The sequence below is a fragment of the Prionailurus bengalensis genome, chromosome C2 (genome assembly GCF_016509475.1).
Source record: "Prionailurus bengalensis isolate Pbe53 chromosome C2, Fcat_Pben_1.1_paternal_pri, whole genome shotgun sequence".
Classification (NCBI taxonomy): Eukaryota; Metazoa; Chordata; class Mammalia; order Carnivora; family Felidae; genus Prionailurus; species Prionailurus bengalensis.
In genome coordinates, this window is record NC_057350.1 from 13,805,114 (window position 1) to 13,832,141 (window position 27,028).

At 43.8% G+C, this 27,028-nt stretch overlaps 1 protein-coding gene across 8 annotated transcripts in view; it reads left to right on the top strand.

Moving 5' to 3' along the window:
- The window catches only part of TIAM1 (TIAM Rac1 associated GEF 1), a 395,179-nt gene that overhangs the window by 271,865 nt on the left and 96,286 nt on the right, over positions 1-27,028 (top strand). For all 8 annotated transcript variants that reach the window (XM_043593759.1, XM_043593754.1, XM_043593753.1 and 5 more), the window contains 3 exons: positions 2,397-2,844; positions 8,017-8,189; positions 26,582-26,806. In XM_043593759.1, coding sequence (XP_043449694.1) covers positions 2,397-2,844; positions 8,017-8,189; positions 26,582-26,806 — 846 coding nt within the window. The remainder of the gene's footprint in view (positions 1-2,396; positions 2,845-8,016; positions 8,190-26,581; positions 26,807-27,028) is intronic.

Here is a 27,028-nt window from a genome sequence, read left to right on the forward strand (position 1 = left end):
GTGAGATCGTGACCTGAGTTGAAGTCAGATACTTAACCAACTGAGCCACTCAAATGCCCCTTTTCTTCCTTCCTCTCTTTTCTTCTTTCTTTCTCTTTCTTTCTTTCTTTCTTTCTTTCTTTCTTTCTTTCTTTCTTTCTTTTTTTTTTTTTCTTTCTTTCTTTCTTTCAGAACAGTTGTAGATAGTAGAGAGGGTTCCCAGTTAATCTTAAACACCTGGCTGAGATAGCATTTGCAGCTATATCCACTATAAAGTTACGTATTTTCCTCCTTTTGCATACAGTTCTCTTTGTTGTTTTTGAAGGTGCACAATATAATGATTTAATATATGTATACATTGTGAAATGATGACCACAATCAAGTTAATTAACACATTCATCACCTCACACAGTTACCTTTTTTCTTTTGTGGCGAAAACACTTAAGATCTGCTCCCCTAGTAAATTTCAAGTGTACGTACAGTATTCACTATATATATATATATATACACACACACACACACACACACACACCATGCTGCACATTAGATTCGTAGAACTTACTAATTTTATAACTGAGTTTGTACCCTTTGACCAACATCTCCCCATTTCCCCCCACCCCCGGGCAGCCACTGTTCCACTCTCTGCTCTATGAATTCAACATTCTTATATATATATATATATATATATATATATATATATATATAATTTATTTGTTTTAAATTTTTTTTAACATTTATTATTTTTGAGACAGAGAGAGACAGAACATGAACGGAGGAGGGGCAGAGAGAGAGGGAGACACAGAATCGGAAGCAGGCTCCAGGCTCTGAGCCATCAGCCCAGAGCCTGATGCGGGGCTCGAACTCACGGACCGTGAGATCTTGACCTGAGTTGAAGTCGGACGCTTAACCGACTGAGCCACCCAGGCGCCCCTGAATTCAACAGTTTTAGATTCCACACGAGTGAATCATAGAGCATTTGTCGTTCTGGGTCTCCTGTTTGTCACATCTGGCTACGCCCATCTTTCAGTTGTTCACTTAGTATCTATTCACGATGAAGGTGAAGTGAACTTTGAGGCCCTAACTTAGAACTGCCTGTGATGCTTAGAGTTCCGGGCTCAGCACCTGTCTGGGCTTCACGCAGGACAGTGCTCGTCTGTGGCTTGGTTCATTCGGCCCCACTGCCTCTCAGCAAATATTTGAGCCCAAAGCATTCATTTTTATGCCAACCCAGAACTGTCAGTTTTCACATTTTCGAACCATAATTAGATGCTTATGAGACTTAAGGCTCAAAAAATGGTTAAATCCCCAAAGCATGTATTACTTTACCATCTATATCACTATGTCAGACCCCTGTTCCTATTCTCTTCCTTTGAGAAAAATCAGTCTGACTTCTTATCCGTGAGACTGTTGAGCTGTCCTGTCCAATAGTGCTGTCATTATCCTTCCTTGATGACTACCATTATTTAATTATTGCCTATGGATATGCCGGTCGCACTTTAGTGCAGTTAAGGCTCTGATTTAAGAACAGACCTGTCTGTGTCCCGGAAGTGTTCAACCTGAGAGCAGGGACTGTGCTTTGGAAGTTCCAAATGTTTTTAGACTGGGAATTGATACCCCCCCACACTGGCAGTTGCCGCAAGCTGTCACTTGGCCCGGGGGCAGTGAGTAGCTTGCTTTGGGCTCTTAGCATCCCGGCTTTGAAAGGGCAAGGTAATTGGAGAGCCTGTACTGGAGCTGTGGGCCCCACAGACTTATTTAGCTCCATGCAGGGTGAGAGGCTGCTTGTTTTCAAGAAGTGAAGCTGGTTCCAGCATGAGGACTCTTGCCTGCTCGTGGGACATGGGTCCTTGCTGGGTGAGTGGGTGAGGCGGTATGCTAGGTATCTTTTTAGTCCCCACATTACAAAACAGACTCCTAACTCCAGGCTCTTTATTTAAAAAAAAAAAAAAAAAAAAAAGAGGGGAAAAGAAGTATTAGCTGTAAAGACCTTGTTCTCCATTGTAACCCCTACCTCTGCAAGCACTGATCAGCCTGCAGAATTTCCTGGAGTTTTGGGCAGACTGATGAGGGGTGCCCACTGATGAGGTGGGAGAAGCTCAGTAGCGGATTCGCCAATTAGTTAATTACCTAAGTCAGCTACATGGTGAGTTCTCTGGAACGTTCCTTGTTTTTAAATATATAAATTTCTTAAACATTTCAGCCTGTTCAGATTCACGCCAGGGTGGCGTGGTGGTCTTCCTGAGCCGCTCTGCGGGCAGGTTAGGTTCGCGTGGGTGGGGGGCTTGAGGAGTCATTGGCCCAGGACCGGTGGGAGCAGGAGCGCCCCGTGGGTCTCGCGCAGCCCTGCGGCCACACGGTCTGTGGCTTGCTTCTCTGCGTGATGTACGTCTTCTTTTTCTCCCTTTTCGGCTACCAAGGATGTTAATGCCGGCGAGGGCAGTGAGTTTGCGGACAGCGGGATCGAAGGGGCCACCACCGACACGGACCTCCTGTCCAGGCGATCCAATGCCACCAACTCCAGCTACTCGCCCCCCACCGGCCGCGCCTTTGTGGGCAGCGACAGCGGCAGCAGCTCCACGGGGGATGCGGCCCGCCAGGGGGTGTACGAGAATTTCCGGCGGGAGCTGGAGATGAGCACCACCAACAGCGAGAGCCTGGAGGAGGCGGGCTCGGCGCACAGCGACGAGCAGAGCAGCGGCACCCTGAGCTCCCCGGGCCAGTCGGACATCCTGCTCACGGCCGCGCAGGGCACGGTGCGCAAGGCCGGGGCGCTGGCCGTCAAGAACTTCCTGGTGCACAAGAAGAACAAGAAGGTGGAGTCGGCCACCCGGAGGAAGTGGAAGCACTACTGGGTGTCCCTGAAAGGTAGGAGCGGGAGCCCCGCTCCCCCAGCGCGTGATGCACCCGGTGCTCCTTGGTGCACCTGCGCACATGATGTTTCTTAATTACGTGGAGTTTGTATTTTATACCAATTTTTTTAAAGCTTAAAAAACTATTTCTTGAGAGAAAGAGAGCAAGGGAGGGGCAGAGAGAGAGAGAGAGAGAGAGAGAGAGAAAGAGAGAAAGAGAGAGAGAAAGAGAAAGAGAATCCCAACCAGGCTCTGTACTGTCAGCATAGAACCCCACACAGAGCTTGATCGCACCTACCGTGAGATCATGACCTGAGCCAGAGTCAAGAGTCAGACGCTTAATGGACTGAGCCACCCAGACACCCCTATTTTGTATCAGTTTTAACCAGTTTTTTTTTTATTGTGATAAGAATACTTAGCTGAGATCTTAAGTTTTTACATTATCATTGACTGTAGAGCCCATCTCTGGGATGCAATCATCTCACTTAACTGAAACTTTATGTTCCTTGCTTATTTAGTAACTCCTCACCCCGGCCTCCCCACCAGCTGTTTTCTTCACTTTTTCACCCTTAAGCTAGAAGAGCATCACTAACCCAGTTTCCTCCTATATACAGCTGCTTGGGATGACAGTTTCGAGGGACATGTTCCAAAAAAAATTTCTCTTAATTATTCAAGGCATTGGAGTGCCCCCTGAAGTGACTGTCGTAGAGGCAAAGTCATTAGTTTGAAGCCCAAGAAATTACTATGTTTTCAGGCTTAAAAAAAAAAGATGGAATATCACTGATTTCACAAGGTTTGACCTAATGCATAATAGAATGTCTGAGCCATCATATGTTTGTGAAAAGTCACTGTTGTACAGTCACACATTGAATATACACCTTTGAAGCAGGTGTATATGCTCTTGTGCACATCTGCACGTGTCTCAGTAGTATAAAAGTCATAATGCATTTGTGAGCCCTGTGCCTTTTTTAAAAAAAATTTTTAGGTTTACTTATTTATTGAGAGAGAGAGAGAGGACAGGTGGGGTGGCGGAGGGGGTCGGGGGAGGAGAGGGAGACAGAATCCCAAGCAGCCTCCACGCTGTCCGCGCAGAGCCCGATGCGGGGCTCGAACTCACAAACCGTGAGATCATGGCCTGAGCCGAGAGCAAGAGTCGGAGGCTTAACCGACTGAGTTACCTGGGCACCTCTGAGCTCTGTGTCTTAAAAAGAATACTTGAAGGCCACTTAGACTTTTTGTCACAAGCTCCATTTGAAACAGGGGTAGGGTTTGGCAGGACAGGTTAGATAGGTTAACGGGCACGAAGGGCAAGTGCAGGAGGGAGCCATTCCATACTCAATCGCATCAACTGTGGCTGGTGTCGGGGACACCCAGTCCTAGAGGCACAGGATGCCCTGGAGTCTGTGGTGGTGCGCAGGCCAATCCTGGAAGGACAAGCAAGGTGTAGGCTGGCCCCATTGCTATCGGTGCCAACTGTTGCTTCACCGCCTGGTGAGACGAGATGGGAGCTTGTTAACTAGACTGTGCGCTTTGCTGCATGTCACAGAGACCCACAGTGACAATGTGTTAAGCAAGATGGAACTGATTTCCCTCCCATCTACCAGGGGTAGACCGTCTGAAGTCGTTGTGGTGACTCCTTCCTCTGAGTCATCTGGGTCCCAGGCTCCTTCTGTCCTGTTGCTCAGCTATTCCCAGAGCGTGATCTTAGTCCCTGTGGTCAAGACAGCTCACCACCGGGGCCGCATTCCTGCAGAAAAATGGAGGCGCACCCCCCTGCCCTGTATTAGGGCTGCTGTCTCAAAGTACCACAGACCGACTGGTTTAACGAAAGAATTTATGTTCTCCCAGTTGTGGAGGCCGGAGGAAATCAAGGTGTGAGTGGGATTGGTGCTTGCTGCCATCTCCCTCCTTGGCTTCTAGAAGGCTGTCTTCTTCCAGTGTCTTCTCATGGCTTTCCCCTTCTGCCTGTCTGTGGCCCAATTCCCCCTTCTTATAAGAACGGCAGTTAGACTGGATTAGGGCTCACTCGTATGACCTCTTTTGATTGTAATGACCTCTTTTTACAATCCTGCCTCCAGATATGGCCACTTTCTGAGGTACTGGATTAGGACTTTAACATAGGAATTTGGGGTGATAGAATTCATCCCATGACAGGCCCCGGATGTACGTGTGAAACAAGCTTCCCACCTCATTCTGACACTAAGTTCGAGAACACCAGTGTCTGTGTCAGAGAATAACAATAATTAGGTGATTTTTAACTTGGGACACAGAAGAGGGAACTGTTTCGTTTCTGCCATTCCCTTAGAGAATAAATGATCCCGGAAGCCAGCGTGCAGGCATTTTGGAGCCCAGCTCAGGAGCCCATTAGAGGAGGGAGCCTTCACTTTCTTGGTGACCCAGATCTGAGTGACACAGTCTGTCAGGATCCAGGCCCAGAACCTAGAGCCGCTGAGTCCTTCGTTTCTTAATCCTGACGGGTTTCCATTATATATTGACATGCTCACAGCTCGTTCTTGCCACTCAAAGGCACAACGTGCTGCTGGGCTTTTTTTTTTTTTTTTTTCTTAGCAACCCTTGGATATCATGAAATCAAAAGCAGAGCACCTGGGAGCCGTGGGGGTAGATTTCTCCAAAGATTCTTTCACTTTAGACAGAATAATTAATTTTTTTAAAAAAAGATCTCATTTAGCACGAACCTCTGGGGTGTCTCTGTCGACAACTGCCGAGCATACGGATGACGCTCAAGTGAAGTTGAGGGCCAGTGGACTATCAGGGAGCGTGTGGGTCCTGGATGTGTTGCTTCGTGTGCGTCTTCTCACCGGAGCAAGGAGATAATTAGAGGAAAAGCCGATTTTAACCACCTGCTGTCGTGGGTGATTGTAAACCAACTTTGGAAGATTCTAAAAACAGCCATTTGAGGAGACTGTATAAAGTGTTCAATGTTTGCACATGCCAAGGTTCGCGGATGTCCCCTCTCCATTATCCACAGGCCTCCTTCTCTGTCCTCACCCTCCGGCACAGCTGTGTTTCTCCTTCTCTGCTCACAATCTGCTAATCATGACTGTAGTGTTCGTCCTAAAGATCAGAGCGGGGTTTCCTAACGAGGGCACTCTTGACATTTTCTGGAAAATTCTTTGTTGTGGGGGTGCTATCCCGGGCGCCGTAGGATGTTTAGCAGGATCCCTGTCCTCTACCTGCTGGATGCCAGTGGCACCTCCTCCCCCACCCCCTACACCCAGTGACAGAGCCAAAAATGTCTCCAGACGTCGCCACATGTCCCCTCAAGGGCAAGATTGCCACACTTCAAGAACCTCTGATTTGGAGAAAAATGGCGTCCCCTTTCCATTTTCTTTCTTATATTTATCTCTGAGTCTGTGCTAGCTTAAGAAGTAGAAATAGGTTCAGATGATTCTGCCATGTGTTACATGGGTTTCTGAAAAGACCTGAGATCTTCACAATAACAGGGATTATGGGAAAAACAAGGTTGGGGCAGACTACTCAATAGGTAAGTAATTCAATTACGTGCTTGCAACTTTTTAACCCAATGCTGGATAGACGGAGACATAGATGGATGGACGGATAACTAAATCCGCTGCTAAAAATATTCACATAGTTCGCATCTTACTTTTTAGCAGTAAATACTATAGAAAACGTCGGACTTCACCTTTAAGAAAAAAGAGAATATATGGGATACCTGAGTGGCTCAGTTGGTTAAGCGTCCAACTCTTGATACTGGCTCTGGTCATGGTCTCAGAGTTTGTGAGACTGAGCCCCAAATCGGGCTCTGTCTAAAAGCTCAGAGCCTGCTTGGGATTCTTTCTTCCTCTCTCTCTGCCTCTCTCCTGTGCATGCTCGCTCTCTCTCTGTCTCTTCTCTCCAAATAAATAAATAAAACAATTAAGATAAAAAAGTGAATATAACGTGAGTGGGTAGAAAGAGGAATCAAAACACCTGGATTATTGAGACAAGAACAGGAAAGAAGAAACCGTAAAGCCTAGGACCACCATACGGTAGGACTTGTGAGGAAAGCTTTTGGGAAACTCTGCCAAGGGAGAATTCGTGCAGTGCGTGGACATGGCATCTGCCACTGTGCTGTATTCGGCTGTGTTTGGGGACTTTGCATTTCAGCAGCTGTTACCATGTGAATGTGAAATATTATGGGCTAAGAAAAATTGCCTCTGAACTAATGTGACTTTTCCATCGATACCCATCATTCTGCGTTACTAATCACATATGCGCAAATTTACGTTATGGAAGAAACCCCTCTTACGGCTGAATAGACTGTACTTTCAGGGGCTTTGTCAGTCACATAAAGTGGGGCCCACGCTTTCCCTGAAAGTGGTTTTGATTAGTTGACAGTAAATGTTCAGGTAGTAATTACTATGAAAGTGAGCCTCACGTTAAGGAGACCATGGAGGCCATTCACTGAAGCCACCTTGGCATAAATCTATGGGAGGTTTCTATTGTTTCTGTCTCATTAGTTTCACAGGACCATTAAGTGCGGACCAGGTCTTGAGCACCCCCCCCCCCCCCCCCGCCCCAGGCCTTCATATGTGCGCCATGCCATTTTTTCTTTCAGTAGGAACAGGACATGGTTTATTTCTAGAAGAACATTCTGTAGGACATATTTGAATTAAAAAAAATCTATCGTTTCTTTCCTTATCCTTAAAGCACCCAAAGCTAGTTTTGTGAGTTGTTTCCTCCAAGGGCCTAGCCAAGAAACCCCCAGAGTTGTGTTGCCTGGTTGTATATCATGTGAGCCACTGGGAAGGGACTCCAGTGGGCCAGTACTGATTGGTGGTCCTCACACAGCCGTGGTTTTAGTTCTGACCAGTTGTGCCGGGTTCCCAGCCACCGTTGGCCAAAGTTGCTGTAGGACCCCCCATATGCCTATGAGCACACCTGTGATGAAACACTCTTAAGAGATTCAGGGTCTTTAAGAACTTGAGGGCGTACATGAGGGAGTCTCATGTGGCCTGAGAAACAGTGATTGAAAAATCTTTGCCTTTCTCTCAGTCCATCCAAGACTTCAGTACAAGCAAAACCCCATTCTTTTCTCCCTCGGTTTCCACGCACTTTAATTTCCAGCCTCTTCCTTGTGACGGGACACAGACAATAGATTCCTCTACCGACTTTTTTGTTGCACAAGCGCTGAATACTCACGCAGACCCCTGTTTTGTTTTCTCAGGGTGCACACTCTTCTTCTATGAGAGCGATGGTAGGTCTGGAATAGACCACAACAGCATCCCTAAGCACGCCGTGTGGGTGGAGAACAGCATTGTGCAGGCTGTACCTGAACACCCCAAGAAGGACTTCGTCTTCTGCCTCAGCAATTCCCTGGGTGATGCTTTCCTCTTTCAGGTTTGTTGGGCGCTTCCCCTATGGGCATTTCAAACCTCCAAACCAGACATCTTCCTCTCCGGCCTGTGGTACCCCACCCTGTTTTCCTTTTCTAGTGGGTTTTTATCTTCTGCTCATTATAGAAACAAAAAAATGATCCATGACAAAATAAACATCTGTATTGAACTCAGAAATGAGAGAAGTCACCCAGAAGGTTCCATGGGAAGCCTACGGAAGGATGTGAGTTGAATTTGAGAGGCTTGCGCTCTTTGCCGTGGGTTGAAGGATTCGCCAATGTAGTCTCAATACCATTTGTGAAGAGCTTCAGAAAAAGATGATGAATTCCTTAATTTAGAAATGATTTGAGCTGTCAAAATTTTTCATCATAATGTTCTCTTCTAACATTACTCATAAAACAGTGACATCCCAGAAATGACTAGCTGTACCCGAATAATTTCCTCATCTTATCAGAAATTTGTACCCAGTGTTCTTGAAGTTGGAGTGTTAATTGTGTTTTAAAAAAAAAAAAAACAAAAAAACCCACAAACCTGCTAATCACTGCAGGGTTAACATTTGCTTTTATAGGGAATTGTTTGAGTTTGGTCAGTTGTGATGCATTCTGCCAGAACTTGCTGTGGTAGTTAGGAAGGCTGCCCTCGTTTATTTCCATAATGCAGATATTCAACTTGTAATGCAACTTGTAGTCTGTGCTTCCTACATGCTTCTCATGGTGCTATTGAGAACAAGAAGATTTTGACACAGTTCGTGCTCTCAAAAGTGTTCATATATGACATGGGAGATAGACACAGGGATAGATCTTTGTACTATAGGAAGGCCTGGTCATGAATATTGAAGGATGAATTGGGGCAATGGACAGTGAGAATATTCCATGCAGAAAAGAGAGCTGGATTAAAGGCGTGGGAAAGAATAATAGGTTATTTCACCAAGTTTCTGGGTTTGGCCCCCAAGTTATTTGCCTTTGGGCAGTTAAAGTGAGAAATATAAAGTGGTCATTTGTGTGTGGACAGCCAAAAGCATCTGTTTTTTTTTTTTTTTTCTTTAAATCGATGAGGTAAAGCACACATAAAGGGTACATGGGTGGCCAAGTTGGTTAAGTGTCCGACTTTGGCTCAGGTCAGGATCTCATGGTTCGTGAGTTCAAGCCCCACATCCGACTCTGTGCTGACAGCTCAGAGCCTGGAGCTGCTTCAGCTTCTGTGTCTCCCTCTTTCTCTGCCCCGATCCCACTTATACTCTGTTTCTCTCTCTCTCAAAAATAAGCAAACATTTAAAAAAATTACTAAAAGGACCTCTGCTTATTCCTCCTCCATCATTAAAATAATTATGATCTGGGGTGCCTGGGTGGCCCAGTTGCTTAAGTGTCTGACTTTGGCTCAGGTCAGGATCTCGTGGTTTGTGAGTTTGAGCCCTGCATCAGCCTCACTGCTGTCAGTGCAGAGCCCACTTTGGATCCTCTGTCTCCCTCTCTGCCCCTCCCCTGCTCTCTCTCACTCTTTCTCTCACTTTCTCTCAAAAACAAATAAACATTGAAAAAAAAATAAGAGTGTACAAAACATAAATGTATTGGTCAGTGAAATGTCACAGAATGAATACATAACCACCACCTAGGTCAAGAAACAGAAATTTCTAGCACCCTATAAGCCATTCCTCACCCACAGACACACATGCAGGCCACTAGTTGGATAGAATAAATCTGGATCTTATCATCCAAGCCAGGACACTTTTGTTTATCTGGGAATGTCTGCATTTCTCCTTCATTTTTGAAGGATAGTTTTGCTGGATATAGAATTCTCGACTGATGGTCTTATTTCAGTGTTTTGAAAGTATTCTTGTACTGCCATCTGGCCTCCATGGATTCTGATGAGAAATCAGCTTTTAATCTTAGGAGGACCCCCTGTATAGATGAGTTGCTTCTTAGGGCGCCTGGTTGGCTCAGTTGGTACAATATGCAGCTTTTAAACTCAGGGTCATGAGTTCAAGTGCCACTTTGGGCATGGAGCCCACTCAAAATAAAATAAAAATCTATTAGATGAGTTGCTTCTCTGTTGGTACTTTGGGAATTTTGTCTTTGTATTTAAACAGCTTATGATATGTCTCTAGGTATTGATTTCTTTCAGTTTATTCTCCCTGGAATTCTTTGAGCTTCTTTGATGTTTAGATGCATGTGTCTAAACCACAATTGGCAAATTTTCAACCATAATTTCTTTAAATAGGTTTCTTTTCCATTTCTCTTCTCTTTTAGGACTCCCATTATGTTTATGTTAGCAAGCTTGATAGTGTAAGTCTCTGAGACTCTGTTCATCTTCCTTCATTCTTTTTTTGTTCTGTTTCTTAGACTGGATAATTTCAGTTGACCTACTTCAAGTTCACTGATTCTTTTTTGCCAGTTCAAATCTGCTGTTGAATTCCTCTGGTGAAATTTTCACTTCAATTTTTCTACATTTCAACTCTAGAATTTGTATTTGATTCTCTGAAAAAAAATTTTTTTTTAATTTTCTATGGATATTCTCTGTTTGGTGAGATTATCATTCTTATGCTTTACTTCCTTAGACATGATTTTCTTTAGTCCTTTGGATATATTCAAAATAGTTGATTTAATGTCTTTGTTTAGCAGTCTACTATCTGAACTTCCTTAGGGATAGTTTCTATTAACTGTTTCTTTCCTTGTGTGTGTTCCGTGTTTGGTTGTTTCTTTGCATGTTTCACAGCTACTTGGTTGAAAACTCCACGTTAAAATAACGTGGTGACTCTTGAAACCAGGTCCCCCCTCTCCCCCCAGTGTTTGTTGTAGTTGATTGTTGTGACTCTTGCTTGTTTGTTAAGTGCCTTTCCTGAAATCGATAAAACATTTATTCTTTGTGATGTGTGGCTACTGAAGTCTCTGCTCAGTTAGTTTAGTAGTCAGCAAATGATTGCAAAGATTTCCTTAAATGCCTGGGAGCGATTAGACATCCATTCTTTCCCAAGGACTTCTATGTCTTCAACACTCAGACAGCTGATGAATAACTTGCCTTAGCCTTCACCTCTGCTTGCACAGAGTCTCAAGGTCAGCCAGAGGGGTGAGGGTAGGGCCTTCTTAGGGTTTTGTGAATGTATGCACAGTCTTATACATGTACATGACTTTCTAGATTCCCTGGACTATGGATAGCTTATGAATATCTTATTCCCCAGCTTTTAAAAAACTTCCCGGGGTGCCTGAGTGGTTCAGTCAGATAAGTGTCTGACTTCTGCTCAGGTCATGATATCAGCGTTTGGGGGTTCGAGCCCCATGTTCAGCTCTGTGCTGACAGCTCAGAGGCTGGAGCCTGCTTCAGATTCTGTGTCTCCCTTTCTCTCTGCCCCTCTCCTGCTCTTTCTCTCTCCCTCTCTCTCTCCCCCCCGCTCTGTCTTTCTGTCTCAAAAATAAATAAACATTAAAAAAAAAGTTTCTTGGTTAGCTTCCTTTCTTGCCCCAACTGTCATCAGTGTCTCAGGCAGCTGTGATATTAAACAGTTGTTCCTGATTAGTTTTCAGAAACTCCCCTTGGAGTAATGACTATCTGCACAAGTGAGTTCTGAGGTCAAATAGCAGCAAGCCCTGTGAATGGGGGTTTCCTGCGAACTGTCATATGTCAAATGATGACAATTCTTTGAGGACATTGTTTTGTGGGAGCTCACTGCCCCCTCCAGTGATTGCTAGGCCGCTGTTTTTCACATGCTTGTGGAGATGGGGAGATGAAGACGGGAATAAGGCAAGCGAAAATGTCCTCAAACCTTTCTGTTCTGAGACTCAGCTATCGCTTTTTTCCAATAGAAGCACCTGATTGTTGCAAGACCTAATTAATTGCTGGAGCTCTGAAAAAGCCAATTTTGAAGATTTTTGCTGATGTTACTGGTTTCACAGAGGAGCAGTTTTTTGAGGTCCCTTACTCTACCATTTCTACTGATGAACTCATCAGGACACTTCAGAGACTAGCCAGTTTTGAGAGATATGGCAGCTCAGTAAACAATTATGCCAGGATAACAGGTATAAATTGCAACAGATCCAGGCTACCTGGGTTGTGTAGCATCCTGTCCCTGGGTACATTTGGGTTGATCCCAATTTGGAGGGACCATGAGCAGTATTGCTAGAGTAAGCTTGTGTCTGTGTTCAGGATATGTTTGTCCACATTTCTGCTGGCATATACCTAGGATTGGTATCGGTTTGTCATGGGGTCAATGTACGCATTCGTTTTTTTTTTTTTCAATTTTTAAAAAAAAATATTTAATTATTTTTGAGAGAGACAGAGATAGAATGCGAGTGGGTTAGGGGCAGAGAGAGAGGGAGACACAGAATCCAAAGCAGGCTCCAGGCTCCGAGCCGTCAGCACAGAGCCCGACGCAGGGCTTGAACCCACGGGCCGTGAGATCATGACCTGAGCTGAAGCTGGACACTCAACCGACTGAGCCACCCAGGCGCCCCCGCATTCGTATTTACTAAATACTGCCAGTTTCCAAAATGATAATTTATGTGCCGATCAGCAGCCTAAGGGAATTCAAGGAGTTCCATATCCTTGTCTGCACTTGGTATTGTCAGATCTTTTTAGTTTTTCATTTGTAAGCCATTAGTGTGCAGCTGACCATGTTTTGGTGGTGGTGGGGGGTGGTTAATGACCATTTCAACATCATCTTTGTAAAATGCTTATTTCAGTCTCCTGCTTGTTTTTCCATTGGGTTATCTTTCTTAATGATTCATGGCACTTCTGTACATACTTTGTGTATCGCTTTTTACTGTGCTTTTACTGTGGCTCGCTTTTTACTCTGTTAAAGATATCCTTTGTTAATCTGACTATTTAATTTTTATTATTAGTTTTCAATTTTATTTTAAAATTAAAATAAAATAAACAATTTAAAATAAAATAAATATTTTATTTATTTGTGAGACACAGAGAGAGATACAGAGTGTGAGTGGGGAAGGGGCTGAGACAGAGGGAGACACAGAATCCGAAGCAGGCTCCAGGCTCTGAGCTGTCAGCACAGAGCCCAACACGGGGCTCGAACTCACAGACCGTGAGATCATGACCTGAGCCGAAGGCGGAGGCTTAACCGACTGAGCCACCCAGATGCCCTGTGACTTTTTAATTTTAATGTATATCATTTCTCAGGTCTTCCTTAATGGATAGTGCTTTTGCGTATCCTATTTAAAAAATCTACGTGCTCTGAGTCATGAAACTATTCTTCTGTATAGCTTATTAACCACTGTTTTTCTGCATCTGGCATCACTTTTTATTATTTGGATTTCTTGTATATGAGGGAATAGCTAACTGGAGCTAACAATGACAACAATAACAATATTATGTGATATCAGCAGCTTTTACTGAGCCCTTCTTGTGTGCCACCATCTCGGAAAGTGTTTTATAATGTGAGTCACATATAATTCTTAAAGTTTTTTTAAATTTAAGTATAGTTGATATATCATAGTTTTAGGTGCCACCATGGTTATTCAGCAATTCCATACATTAGGCAGTGATTATCTCCATCAGCATAGTTCCCATCTGTCACCCTACAACATCATTGCAGTATGATTGACCGTATTTCCTATCCTGTACTTTCCATCTCCATGGCTTATTTATTTTATAAATGGAAGTTTATACCTCTTAATCTCCTTCACCTGTTTTGCCCATTCCCCTTCCTCCACCCCCCAGGCAACCACCAGTTTGTTCTCGGTATTTATGAGTCTGTTTCTGCTTTTGTTTGTTCATTTGTTTTTCAGTTCCACATGAAAGCAAAATCATAAGTCACATTTAATTCGTACAGCAATCAGTGACTTGGATGGTTTATCCATATTTTAGCCAATTAATGTGGACTGTGTCTCCCATTTGGTGAAGCTGAGGCTTTTATAAAGGCTAATAATCAGACGCCAAGTGACACAGTCACTGAGCGTTGGCTGGATTCAAACCAAGCCCCTCTTCCTCTAAAATCTTTTTCTGTCTAAGCATACTATTTATCTTATTTCTATTACTGTTTACCCTAAGGAGAACATGGGCAGGAATCACTGACCACAGTCAAAAGGGTCTGTTTCTCATTCTTGGAATTAAGCCATTCGCTGGGGAATATTTCAATATTTTAGCCATTCTTGCCTCACTGCGCAGTTTAGATGATAATCTAATCGGTTGCAGGATACTCATTTTACTTACACTCTGATGATGTGAATTCCTCTTGAAAGGACCGTCTTGGCCATAAAATTGCTAGTACAATCTAAATATCCAATAGGTCACGTTGAATAAAATTCTTTTGTGGCAACATAGGACCTATTCATGAAAACCTCTGTGTCCTCTTGTGGTGGTGAAATTTTTAGGCTACTTACGTGGGATAGAGCACAAAATGAACCTTTTCAGAAGAAATTACGGCTGTTCAGGACCTACGAGGGCATTTTCTACCTTCTACTTGTTGTAATCCACATGACTCTAGAGGGGCGAGGTTTGAAAGAAACCTGTGTGGGTTAGGGGTGAGGTTAACACAAGGGAGATCAACAACGATTATGGAAATAATTTGTAGGTTATTCCAGCCCCGGGGCTCAATTCACTGTGCATGGTTTACCGAGCCAGTGTGCTGCTGATTTGATGCTGTTATTCAGATTTGCCCATGGTAAGGAGATTCATGCTACCGGCAAAAGCAGAAAAGGGGTTTTATGGGCAGGATGGGGGTGGGAATGGGCATGAATATTAGAGCCTCTTGCGCAGAAGAGGTGCTATGCTGTCTGCAAAGGGAGGCTATAGTTCCTGCACTGAAACTGCTTTAGAGACTTCCCTCCACCTGGAAGGCAGAACCAGCATCTACCACGTACGAAGTACAGTTTCCTCTCGGGGCCTTCCTTTGTCCATTACTGCTGGGTGTTACATACAATTCCAAAAAGCTCCATGACTTTTATGGTAACATATCCTAATATTAGGTTTTTATTTCTATATCACATGTCTTAGGAACATAATTATCAGGCCAGGTAAGAATGACTCCTGACTGGATGGAAAATCATATGCAATGATATATCTAAAGAAGTGTAGAGAATATCTCCGTGGGGGGACTGCCTTTCTATAGAAAGTTTTCGTATCATTTAGAAAGTCACTTGTATGAGGGTATAGTATGCGTATGAAAAAGAGACTAGTGAACAAAAGAATAGTATTTACACCATTATGGTGGGTTGGGGATTGGGTGTAATAATCCAAGTCAGATGTCTTATAGATAGCAGATGCTCATTATTTTTAAAATAATTTTTTAAATAATATTTTTTAAATGCTCATTGTTTTGAGAGAGAGAGAGAGAGAGAGAGAGAGAGAGAACAAGAGGAGGAGGGGCAGAGAGAGAGGGAGAGAATCCCAAGCAGGTGGCTCTGCATTGGCAGTGCTGGGCTCGAACTCCTAAACCACGAGATCATGACCTGAGCTGAAATCAGGAGTTGGATGCCTAATGGACTGAGCCACCCAGATGCCCCCAGCAAATGCTCATTAAATGTTATAGTTGCATTTTAACAATAAAGAAAAAGTGACTAGTTCCTTTTATTTCTGTTAAATAAGGATCTTGGGGCGCCTGGGTTGCTCAGTCGGTTAAGCGTCTGACTTCAGCTCAGGTCACGATCTCGCGGTTTGTGAGTTCGAGCCCCGCATCGGGCTCTGGGCTGATGGCTCAGAGCCTGGAGCCTGCTTCCGATTCTGTGTCTCCCTCTTTCTCTGCCCCTCCCCTGTTCATGCTCTATCTCTCTCTGTCTCAAAAATAAATAAAAACGTTAAAAAAAATATTTAAATAAGGATCTTTACAGAAGTTGAGTGTGGCTTCCCTGGGAAGAGGCTAAGGCTCTGAGTTTTATTAGGCTCTTAAGCTCTGGATGGTTATCCTGAAGTGCCACATCTGGTTCTATGTGGACTTGACAGAAGTCACTGGCACACATGTCCTGAACAAGGCCAGCCAGATTGAGGAAAATTCTGGAAGTCATCTTTTACAAAGAGGCGTGAAGTGGACTTGGTAGATACTCCTCCTTGTAAATAGTTCTGGAACCCAGCACCCTGTCTCCCTTGAGGTCAGTCCTGTGCAGCCTCCCTGCAGTTTGGTTCCTGCTCTTCCCATTTTCTTCCACAATGCTAGTGTCAGTTCCTTAATTTATTAGGAACCACACCTAACTGTTGACTCATACTGAGCTTGTGGTGTATCAAACCCATAGAATCAACTCCTACAAGGTCTCTACCATCCTATTTTAATAGATGTTTCCAGAACTCTAAGTGCAGAAGTTAAATTGACTTCTTTGAGATTTTATGTTTGTGGTTTCTGTCCTTCTAATGAACTTGTCGAAATCATCCTGGATCCTAATTTGGTCTTCCCTCTAACTTCATGCTTTCTGCAGATAAGACAAACTGGATGTTTGGTCTTTGTTCTTTCTGTTGGTTTAAATGCTGCCTTAGTCTATAGCGAAGTCCTGTTTTCTCATCACTGTAGATCATCTCCCTGCCCCTAGCCAGTTTTCTAAAAAGTTTAGAAATATTTACCTTTGGTTTTGACATGGATTAGTTGTGAAGAAGGGTGAACTCCTAAGATGTGTGGAGCCCCAGGCAAAATTTTTTTATCTATATGGAGAATTTGACTCACCCCATACCAACTTTTCAAACCATTCTGGTGGCTCATCTCATGCAATCTAGTGAAAGAAATACCAGATAGGCTATTGGGAACAACCGCTAGGCATGACTCATGTCCAAGAGCTCCTTAGCATACATAACTTATTGAACTCCCCAAAGGGAAGCAAGTGTACTGGGTGTGGAGGGTTCCTCCTGGACCCCGTCCTTTTCAGGCACCAGAAGGGGTATTTTCAAAATATGGGGCTCCATTTGCCTAGCTCTTAGGAGAGTATTGATGAAGAGTATAGATGTTGAAGTACGAAACGAATACACAGGGCAGTAAATGTTTACAGCACATGCCCTACTATTAGTGTGTTCAGACATTTCCTCACATATGTTAAAAGGACAGTGAATATAATTGTGGCTGAGCTAGATTTTAGTATATGATTTGTATACTATTATGTATTATCCAAATAATATATTACTGACACTATTCATCTTCCTTTTCTCATTATTTGAAATTTGTATAAAGTCAATATGAGCACATGGTTTTAAAGAATTTAATTAACCTTAAAAGAAAAATTAAGGGGCGCCTGGGTGGCTCAGTCGGTTAAGCGGCCGACTTTGGCTCAGGTCATGATCTCATGGTCTGTGAGTTCGAGCCCCGCGTTGGGCTCTGTGCTGACCGCTCAGAGCCTGGAGCCTGTTTCGGATTCTGTGTCTCCCTCTCTCTGACCCTCCCCTGTTCATGCTCTGTCTCTCCCTATCTCAAAAATAAATAAAACGTTAAAAAAAATAAAAAAAAAAAGAAAAATTAAGAGTGAAATTCTTGTCCTTCTTTAATCTCTTCCCCCAGCCTTAGTCCCCCAAAGTAACTATGTTCAATTATTTTAGCTAGGTTTTTTTTTGTTTAGTTGTTCTTTTTCCCCTTGCATTTACCCTCATTTCTCATTAACATGCTTATAGTATTTTTAAATTAACTTTGGACATTAACTACTGACTTTCTGTGATGACAGATGAATATTTAGCTATATTATATATGAATTCTCCTTTCTTCATGTTCCTATATAGTTGTATGAACATTTAGGATTAAATCAATAGTCTCTGTTATACTGTTAGGGTGTTCCATGCTATGACCATATAAATAATATTAGCTGCTGGGCCAATTAGTATACTATCATTTGATTTCCTTTCTTGAACAACTTTTTTTTTTTTTTTTTTCCCTGTAGTTAATGCCTGCCTCTTTTTTTCTGCTCCATTTATTTACTTTTACACTTACTTAGCAGTATTTTCTACATCTGTACTTTATTACCTACTTGCTTAGTACTGTTTTGTTCCCTGGAGACCACCTATCCCAGGTCCTTTATTGTCCTGCTCCAATCTGTTTGCTCTCTAGGCCACAGGCATAATAGTTACCTTGGATTTTCCTTCACCATCCTAGTTAGAATCTTGGATTGCAAGTTATCCTTTTTTCTCTTTTATTTTCATTAACAAACAAACAAATCTGTAATAATTTCCTACGAAAATGTCTTTATTCTTCCTTTTACTTGAATAATCTTTGAGTAATTTGAAATTTTGGTTGGAAAATGTGCTTTGTTCACTTATTATCATTTCTGAATAATTTGTGTGTGCTTTATTTTCTCTTTTGAAGCTTTAGAATAATTTTCTATCACCAGGGTTATGATTTCTCAAAGAGATTTTAATTTTAGTTATCTTTTTTTTATTGCTAAAAGCTTTCCCTTTCTCTCTCTTCCTTTCCTTTTCTCTCTCCTTCCCTTCTCCCTCCTACTTTTCCTTCCTTCCCCTTTCTCCCAGTCTCTTCCTCCCTCCCTCCCTTTCTTGTTCTCTCTCCCTCTCCTTCCTTCCCTCCTACCTTCCTCCTTCTTTCCTTTCTTCTCCTCTCCCTCTGTCCTTCTCTCCTTTTCTCCCTTTGTCTTCCTCCCTCCTTTCTACCTTATCATCCCTTTTTCAGTGTAACCTATGCATTTGTTTATTGTTTATAGCTTTAGATTCTTTTGTGTCTCCATCTTTGGGGATGTTGCTGAATATTCAGGAAATGTGGCTGCAGGCTTTGTTTCTCTTTTTTTCGTTATGTATTTTCTTCTGTGTGCTCTAGTCTCTGCCTTTCATGCTGGAGGCTTTCATCAAATGGCGATTCTTCATTATCTGATCATATTTAAATGTGAAATATCAAAAAAGTGCTTGGATATCGTTTGTGCCATCTACTGGGGGCTTTTATAGCATGAACAGATGGTAAAACCTTTTTGTTGAGGGTGTCCATTTGACATTATTTGTTGGCCTTTTCTGTGGGGCTACTCAGCTTTGCCAGAGATGCATCCTGCCCTTGCCATTTAACTGGGCAGGCTTCCATTTATTCCCCTGTTTGGAGCAAAAGCTTCCTCCTCCTTTTGTGCCTGTCTTCCTAGAGTTTGGAGCCTCTCTTCCCCAAAGAATTTACCTTGGGTGAGTGAGGGGGTAGAGAGGTGAGGGATTGGCGGGTAGGGAGGGAAGAGTGCCCAGTTTATGACTTTTTCCAGTGGATGAGGCAAGCCCCATATTGTTCTCTTTACACGTGTTAAAAATGATAGCTTACTGGGGCACCTGGCTGGCCTAGTCAGTAGAGCATGTGACTCTTGCTCTTAGGGTTGTGAGTTCAAGTCCCACGTTGGGTGTAGAGATTACATAAGGAAATTTTAAAAAGTGATAGCTTACTTAAGCCTTGTATACATAGAATTCTAGAATATGTTAAAGAGAGAAATAATGAAAGAAAAGACTTTCAAGAATTCATACAGGAACTTCATTCCCAACTAACCTTTTAAAAACACATAACTTTATTCCCTTTTGTTGTTGTTGTTCTTTTTAGATGGAAAAAAGAAGTTCAATCTACTTTCCAATTATTCCTGTGCTCCTATAAACTCAAATTATCTGAAATTTTAGTTTCCTAGATCTGGCATATATTCCCTAGTATTTCTCTCGTTTAAAATGAATTTCCCTTTTCCTGCCATTCACGTAAACCATTGATTATCTGAAATCACTGAGTACCCTCCATTCGGTTGGATAGTTGAAGCTAGATCTATTTAAATACATAATGAATACATAAAGTGCATCTTAACTCTGCACTCAAAGAGGCTCTTAGGCAAAATGCATTTCTTTTTTCTGATTATATCCCTCTGTTGGCAAGAACTTTGCGTATTCCCTTCACTGAACTTTGTACAGTTTTCATGTCATCTCTAGAAGACAGAGGAAGAATCATAAAATTCCGTCTTGCTACCTGTCTGCTGCTGTTTGTTTAATTGAAGCTGATGACCGTGGAAGAAGTCAAGAGGATTCCACCATGGGGAGGGGGGTGTCTCTCCTTCCTGCCCTTTTAACCACTGGATTCTGACAGAGAGCCCTTTAGTAGACCCGATGTCCCTAATTAAACTTGCCTGCTTCAGCAAGGTAATGCAAAGGTAGCGGCTCTGAAAAGCTTTCTCTAGCATGTCAGAATTTAAATCCTTGGGAGTCCACACTGGGAAACATTCTATCAAGTTGGTGATCTGCTGTGAGCAGCTCTGGATTGTTAAGCCTATAAACTGCCACGAACTGTCCAGAGTTTTGTCTACTTAACTCGCTGTTGACAGCAGTCAGGTGGACTTAGCCCACCCTCTCTGTGTATGCCCCTGGGAATGGACAAGCCCTTTCAGAAAGCTCATTTAGTGAATTGCGCTTCTTAGAAATAGATGTGGCTTAATGATAGAGAAAGGCTGAGACTGCTGTGTTGTTTATACAGGGCAGCAGGAGCAAAAGTTCTCTCTAATGGAACTGCCTTCAGCCACCGACAGGTTTCAGAGAAGCTTGGAGGCTCGAGGCATGCTGAATGGTTAGAACGAATGACGGATAAATTTTTCAGGAAGCGGTGATCAGACTTTTCTGTGTATCCTTCTCTAGGTTATGGGGTTTGGTGCTTTTGTTTGTTCCTTAAAATTTTAGTTGTGGTAAAGTATACGTGACATACCATCTTACCTGTTTTTAAATGTACAGATCAGTGGGTTAAGTACGTTCGCATCTTTGTACACCTGTCACCGCTGTCCATCTCCAGGACTCTCCTTGTCTTGCAAACCCGAAACTCCGAATGCTAACTCATTAGTCCCACCTTCTCCTGGCCCCTGGCAATCACCATCTTTCTTTATTTAAAAAAATTTTTTTTCAACGTTTTTTATTTTATTTTTTGGGACAGAGAGAGACAGAGCATGAACGGGGGAGGGGCAGAGAGAGAGGGAGACACAGAATCGGAAACAGGCTCCAGGCTCCGAGCCATCAGCCCAGAGCCTGACGCGGGGCTCGAACTCACGGACCGCGGGATCGTGACCTGGCTGAAGTCGGACGCTTAACCGACTGCGCCACCCAGGCACCCCCATCTTTCTTTATTTTAAATAAATAAATTTCAGGATACCTGGTCTAACATCTTTCAAAGGATGTTTAGCTTCATTGACTAGTATCAGTTTCCTTTCTTTCCACTTCTTTTTTTTTTTAAGATTTTATTTTATTTTTTATTAAAAACATTTTTTTAATGTTTATTTTATTTTTGAGAAAGCAGGGGAGGGGCAGAGAAAGAGACAAACACACACACACACACACACACACACACACAGAATCCGAAGCAGGCTCCAGGCTCTGAGCTGTCAACACAGAGCCCAATGCGGGCTTGAACCCACGAACTGTGAGATCATGACCTGAGCTGAAATTGAGTGCTTAACTGCCTGAGACACCCAGGCACCCCCTTTAAGATTTTATTTTTAAGTAACCTTTGCACCTGTCGTGGGGCTCAAACTTACAACCCTGAGATTAAGAGTCACACTCTCTACCGACTGAGCCAGCCAGGTGATTTCTTTCCACTTCTTAACTGGGGTGTAAACATAAACTCTAAGGCATCAGATTGGAGTCTATGCTGCCCTTGGCTCAGTTTGGCAGAGACCCTCAAAGGTGGAGGGAAGAAGGGGCCTGGGACCCTGCTTCCATTAAGTAAAGAGAGGAAAAGGCTGTTGCTCTATAAAACCTATCAGATTATGGCTCTTCTCGGAGGTTAAAAGTGTGTTCTATAGACTCTTCTAAAAGCATTTCTTTAGAAGGGTTTTTGAGCATAGCTAGTGCATCATCAGTCACGGTGGTTAGGTTATGCTGTAGAAAGGAGCAACCCTCATTCCCCCATGGCTTACCACACGTCTTCATTGTCTGATGGGCATTGGCTATGAAGCTGTATTTGTCCTGGACTTTCAGGGACCCAGGCTGACAGACGCTTCATCTCGACACATGCTTCCATGACTGCAAGCCAAGGGACGAGAATGGGGGCAAATCAGGCTTTTGGTTTGTAATGACACACGCCGCTTCTCCTCAAATGCATTGGCCAAAAAAACAAAAAACAAAAAAACAAAACAAAACCAAGTGACATGGCCACACTGAACTTTAAAAGGAGCAGGAAAGTTCTATCCCCCTACATCCCTAGGAGGGGCTCCAAATATTACAGGTATAGACATGGGGGGGCCCAGGCTTTGGGGTAATTGCTGAGAACTAGGGGTTCAGGGTGCAGTGTGGCATATTTAATAAAATGTTTTTTTGAGCACAGAATTGGTAGAGATCGAGGTTTATAATAAATTACTGTGTTATCCCTCATTCTTCTGAGCTTTGGTTTCTCCATTCATAAAATTGCCCTGGGCCCCTTCTAGAGGCATATTTTTGTTTTAAAATTTAAGTTTGTGGGGCGCCTGGGTGGCTCAGTGAGTTGGGCGTCCGACTTCGGCTCAGGTCATGATCTCGCGGTCCGTGAGTTCGAGCCCTGCGTTGGGCTCTGGGCTGACAGCTCGGAGCCTGGAGCCTGCCTCGGATTCTGTGTCTCCCTCTCTCTCTGCCTCTCCCCTGCTCATGCTTGGTCTCTCTCTGTCTCAAAAATAAATAAACGTTAAAAAAAAATTAAAAAAAAATAAAATTAAAGTTTGTAACTTAAAAAGCAGAGCCTGTATCAGGGAATTTCAGCTCTTTCCATCAATTCTTCACATCTTACGTCAGACTTGTAGGGATTTCCTTTTCTTTGTGCCTTGGGGCGGGAGGAGTTTTGGAGTGGAGGGTTCTAATGGAGGCAGAGGTGGGCGAGGGGCAGCTGGCGGTGGCAGGGGTGGGGTGGATGCTGACCTCGCTCTAAGCATCCACATACCTGGTATTTTTACAGGAGACACAGTCTTTCCTCCTCAGTAGCACATGCCGCCTCTGCACGGATGGCATCTGAAACGCTCCCAACAGTGTCCCTTTGTAATAGGTGAAAACACCATCTTTCCTAAAGTCTATAAAAGCTCCTTGTTTCCACTGAGCTGCATGTACCAAGGAGAAAGCATGTTTCAGCTCAAGGAAGCAGCTATTTTTATCAGATACTGCCTGACACCACGGACGACAGAGACATAGCCCCGCGAAAGGGTCGTGCTGTTTGGGACTTCCATTGCAAAATTATAGGGGACACCTTTTAAAGAAAAATGGAATCTGAAATATATTATTTTGGGGGATAGCTACAGAGAAAATTAGATGTAAATTTAGGGTAATATATCTTAGTGTTTTTTTAAAAAAAAACCTTTCTCTTAAAGTAGAATATCTACACAGAAAAGTACACCTTTTGATGGTGTTTGATTAGCTCGTACACCCACGTCATACATGCACATAACCAGCACCCGGACCGAGAAGCTGAACTTGGCCAGCACCCCAGAGCCCCCCGCCCCCCCTGGCTTGTGGGTTCTTCCATTTGCTCTCCACCCTCCCCCCGACACCTACCAAAGAGGTACTCTTCTGACTTCTCGCATTGCTTTTGCCCATTTTTGTACTTTATGTAAATAGAATCCTAGTCTATATTCTTGCATGTCGGGCTTCTTGTCCTCAGTGTGTGAAATTTATTCAGGTTGTAGTCTTTCATTCTCATTGCTGTATGGTATTTCATTGTGTGATTCTACCACACTCATTTCTCCATTCTGCTGTTGACGGGTGTTTGGATAGTTTCCAGTTTGGCCCACTGCAAATTATGCTGCTATAAACATTTTGGCATCTGTGTTCTGGTGAGCATATGAATGCATTTTTGTTGAGCATGTACCCAGGAGTGCATTTTTGGGGTCGCAAGGCATGCATATATTCACCTTTTTTTAGGTAGCTTCAAAGAGCTTTCCGAAGCACGTAGACCAGTTACTTCTCCAGCCAGCAGCCAGCAGTGCATCGTAATTCTGGTTGCTCCATATCTTTGCCATCACTTGGTATTTTCTTCCTGGAAGCTTTCCTTTTAGGAAAGAATCCTTACGAGGTTCTTTTTCCATCTGAGCTGATACCTTCCCTAATAAACACATTTAAAAAAAAGAAAGAGGAAAAATAAGTCCACTTTTTAGTAAAGAAACGCACTGATGCTGTGGCACAGAGAGACTCCGAGGTCCAACGCTGTACCTTGTCCTAGGCGGGAGCAAGCGTGGGGCATTTATCTTATGTGGGAGGACCCAGAACTCTGAATTTTTCTTGAGTTACTTTATTTTTTATTTATTTATTAAAAAAAATTTTTTTTTAATGTTTATTTCTGAGACAGAGCATGAGTGGGGGAGGGGCAGAGAGTGAGGGGGGCACACGGAATCCGAAGCAGGCTCCAGGCTCTGAGCTGGCAGCACAGAGCCCGACGTGGGGCTCGAACCCACGGACCGCGAGATCATGACCTGAGCCGAAGTGGGACGCTCAACCGACTGAGCCACCCAGGCGCCCCTCTTGAGTTACTTTAGAGTGATCTACCAAGATAAAATGTAAGACAGTGACTTTCTAAGAGGAGATACACATTAAAAATTTGAAGCAAAGTTAATTAAGCCTTAAAGATGAGTCTCCTATACAGACACGGGCACCCTCCCCACCCCCGCCAAGAAGTATTTACCTCTGATTTCCAGTGTTGCTATCTCCTCTTCTCCCACTCAGTTTTCACAAAATGATTCCATTTGCTTCCCTCTGCTGTTTTTTCATGAGGATGTCTAGCTTATGGAAATCTTCTTTAGACAGAGGCACATGTTTTGTTATAAATGTAATAACGGCCACATTGTTTACATTTGCCCAGTGTGTCGGGGCTCTATTGGCTGATGCCATTTGTAACATTTGTTGCCATTTTCTCTGGAATACAAAACTGATGGAATTCAGAAATAATGTAGACACCTGGGGTGGTCTTTGGTTGTCGGTACAGAGTAATAGGCGGATGGGGACCTGCTGGTGGAATTTTGTTTGCAGACTTTCACTCAGATGAGTTTGGAAACTGAGAAGACGCATCAGAGAGAGAGGAAAAAAAATGAGTGTTTTGTGTGTGAAAATGATGTTGGCTGTTACTTTAGTATTGAAGTGGCTGAATAGACCTTTTCTTCAGTGATCTAATTTCTGAGTGTTTGTTAAACCTCTCCGGGCTTAAGGGGATACCCGGAACATTCTAGCGTGTCCTTACTTATAAATACTCAATTGACTGGGTTCCTAAAGTCTTAGTGATCGTGTGTTTCTGCAGGTGAACTGTCTCCCCCAAGCTGTATTTTGACTTTTGCCTTTCAGAGCACCTCGAGTCACTTGGAGGTTGCTTGTGTGTTTTGGGGGGGTTACCATTTTCTTTAAAGTGACCTGGCCATTCTTCACTGCCAGGTGGCCCCTCTTCCTGGGTACTCCCGTGTGTCTCCGAACATAATACTGCATCTGGCTGCCTTGAACTTCTTCCACAACCCTAGTTGTGTCATTGCTGCTTGACTCTGGCATAGGGCCGTTGGATTTGGGTCACAGCAGTTCACTGGGGGCAGGGCTGTTGTGCCTTCCTTGGCCAGTAACGTCCCTTGGCCTCATTCCCACTTTGGAACTACACATCCCTCTCTGGAAACTGACCTTTGCTTCGTAGCAATCCTGTTAACTAGAAACTAAGCTCTTTATGTAGGATTATCACATATACAGGCGTCTTAATTTGGACTGCTATAACAAACGGATAAATAAATAAACAGGTGGCTTATAAATGACAGACGTTTATTTCTCACATTCTGGAGGCTGGAAGTCCAAGTTCAGGGTGGCAGCATGGGAGGGGCAGGCCGGCTCCCTGATTCATAAATGCTGTCTTCTCGCTGGGTCCTCACTCGGCAGAAGGGGACTAGTTAGCTCTCTGGCCTTTTTTTTTTTTTTTTTAATTTTTTTTTAATGTTTATTTATTTGTGAAACAGAGAGAGACACAGCATGAGTGGTGGAGGGGCAGAGAGAGAGAGGGAGACACAGAATCCCAAGCAGGCTCCAGGCTCTGAGCTGTCAGCACAGAGCCCGACGCGGGGCTCGAACTCACGGACCGTGAGATCATGACCTGAGCCGAAGTCGGATGCTTAACCGACTGAGCCACCCAGGCGCCCCTCTCTGGCCTTTTTATAAGAGCACTAATCCCCTGCATGAAGATCCTGCCCTCATGACTTAATCCTCACCCCGAGGCCTCGTCCTCTAACACCACTCTGGGGGTGAGAATTTCAACCTTTGCATTTGGGGGAGATGTACACGATCATTCCATCACAACAAGTGAGTTCAGGGAGTGCACAGAGTGAGCAGACACGGAGGAGGCCTCCTTCCAGACAGCTCTTGGGGGCTGGGGGTGGGTGCAGTTCGTCTGGCCTAAGGCCTAATGTACTGTCTGCAGGAGGAGGTCAGGAAGGTTAGCCTTACTCATGAGGTGTCCAGACCTGTCATCTTGACTCCGTGCCATTGCTTCTCTCGAAACGCCCCTGGTCCACTGCCGATAACCTAAGAGGCGGCTGTTTCTTCTTGCCCCCCCCCCCCCCCCACTCCCCCTTACAGACCACCAGCCAGACGGAGCTGGAAAACTGGATCACCGCCATCCACTCTGCCTGCGCGGCTGCTGTGGCGAGACATCACCACAAAGAGGACACGCTCCGGCTCCTGAAGTCCGAGATCAAAAAACTGGAACAGAAGATTGATATGGATGAGAAGATGAAGAAAATGGGCGAAATGCAGCTGTCTTCAGTCACCGATTCGAAGAAGAAGAAGACTATATTAGATCAGGTAATCGTCCTTCCGTGTTTCGACTTGGGCGGGATCGTTATGGGTCTTTCAAGCGCCTCCACGTCTTGGCATCACGGAGCATCATCGCTTATCTTGTCAGCCTGTCATCCGGGCTGCTGAATTCTTTATTGTGACTGTCAGCGTTCCTCACCCGTCGTTCGCAGCCGATTGTTACGAGCTGAAGGGAACAATATTACATTGAACGGGAGACAGAAATCTAAT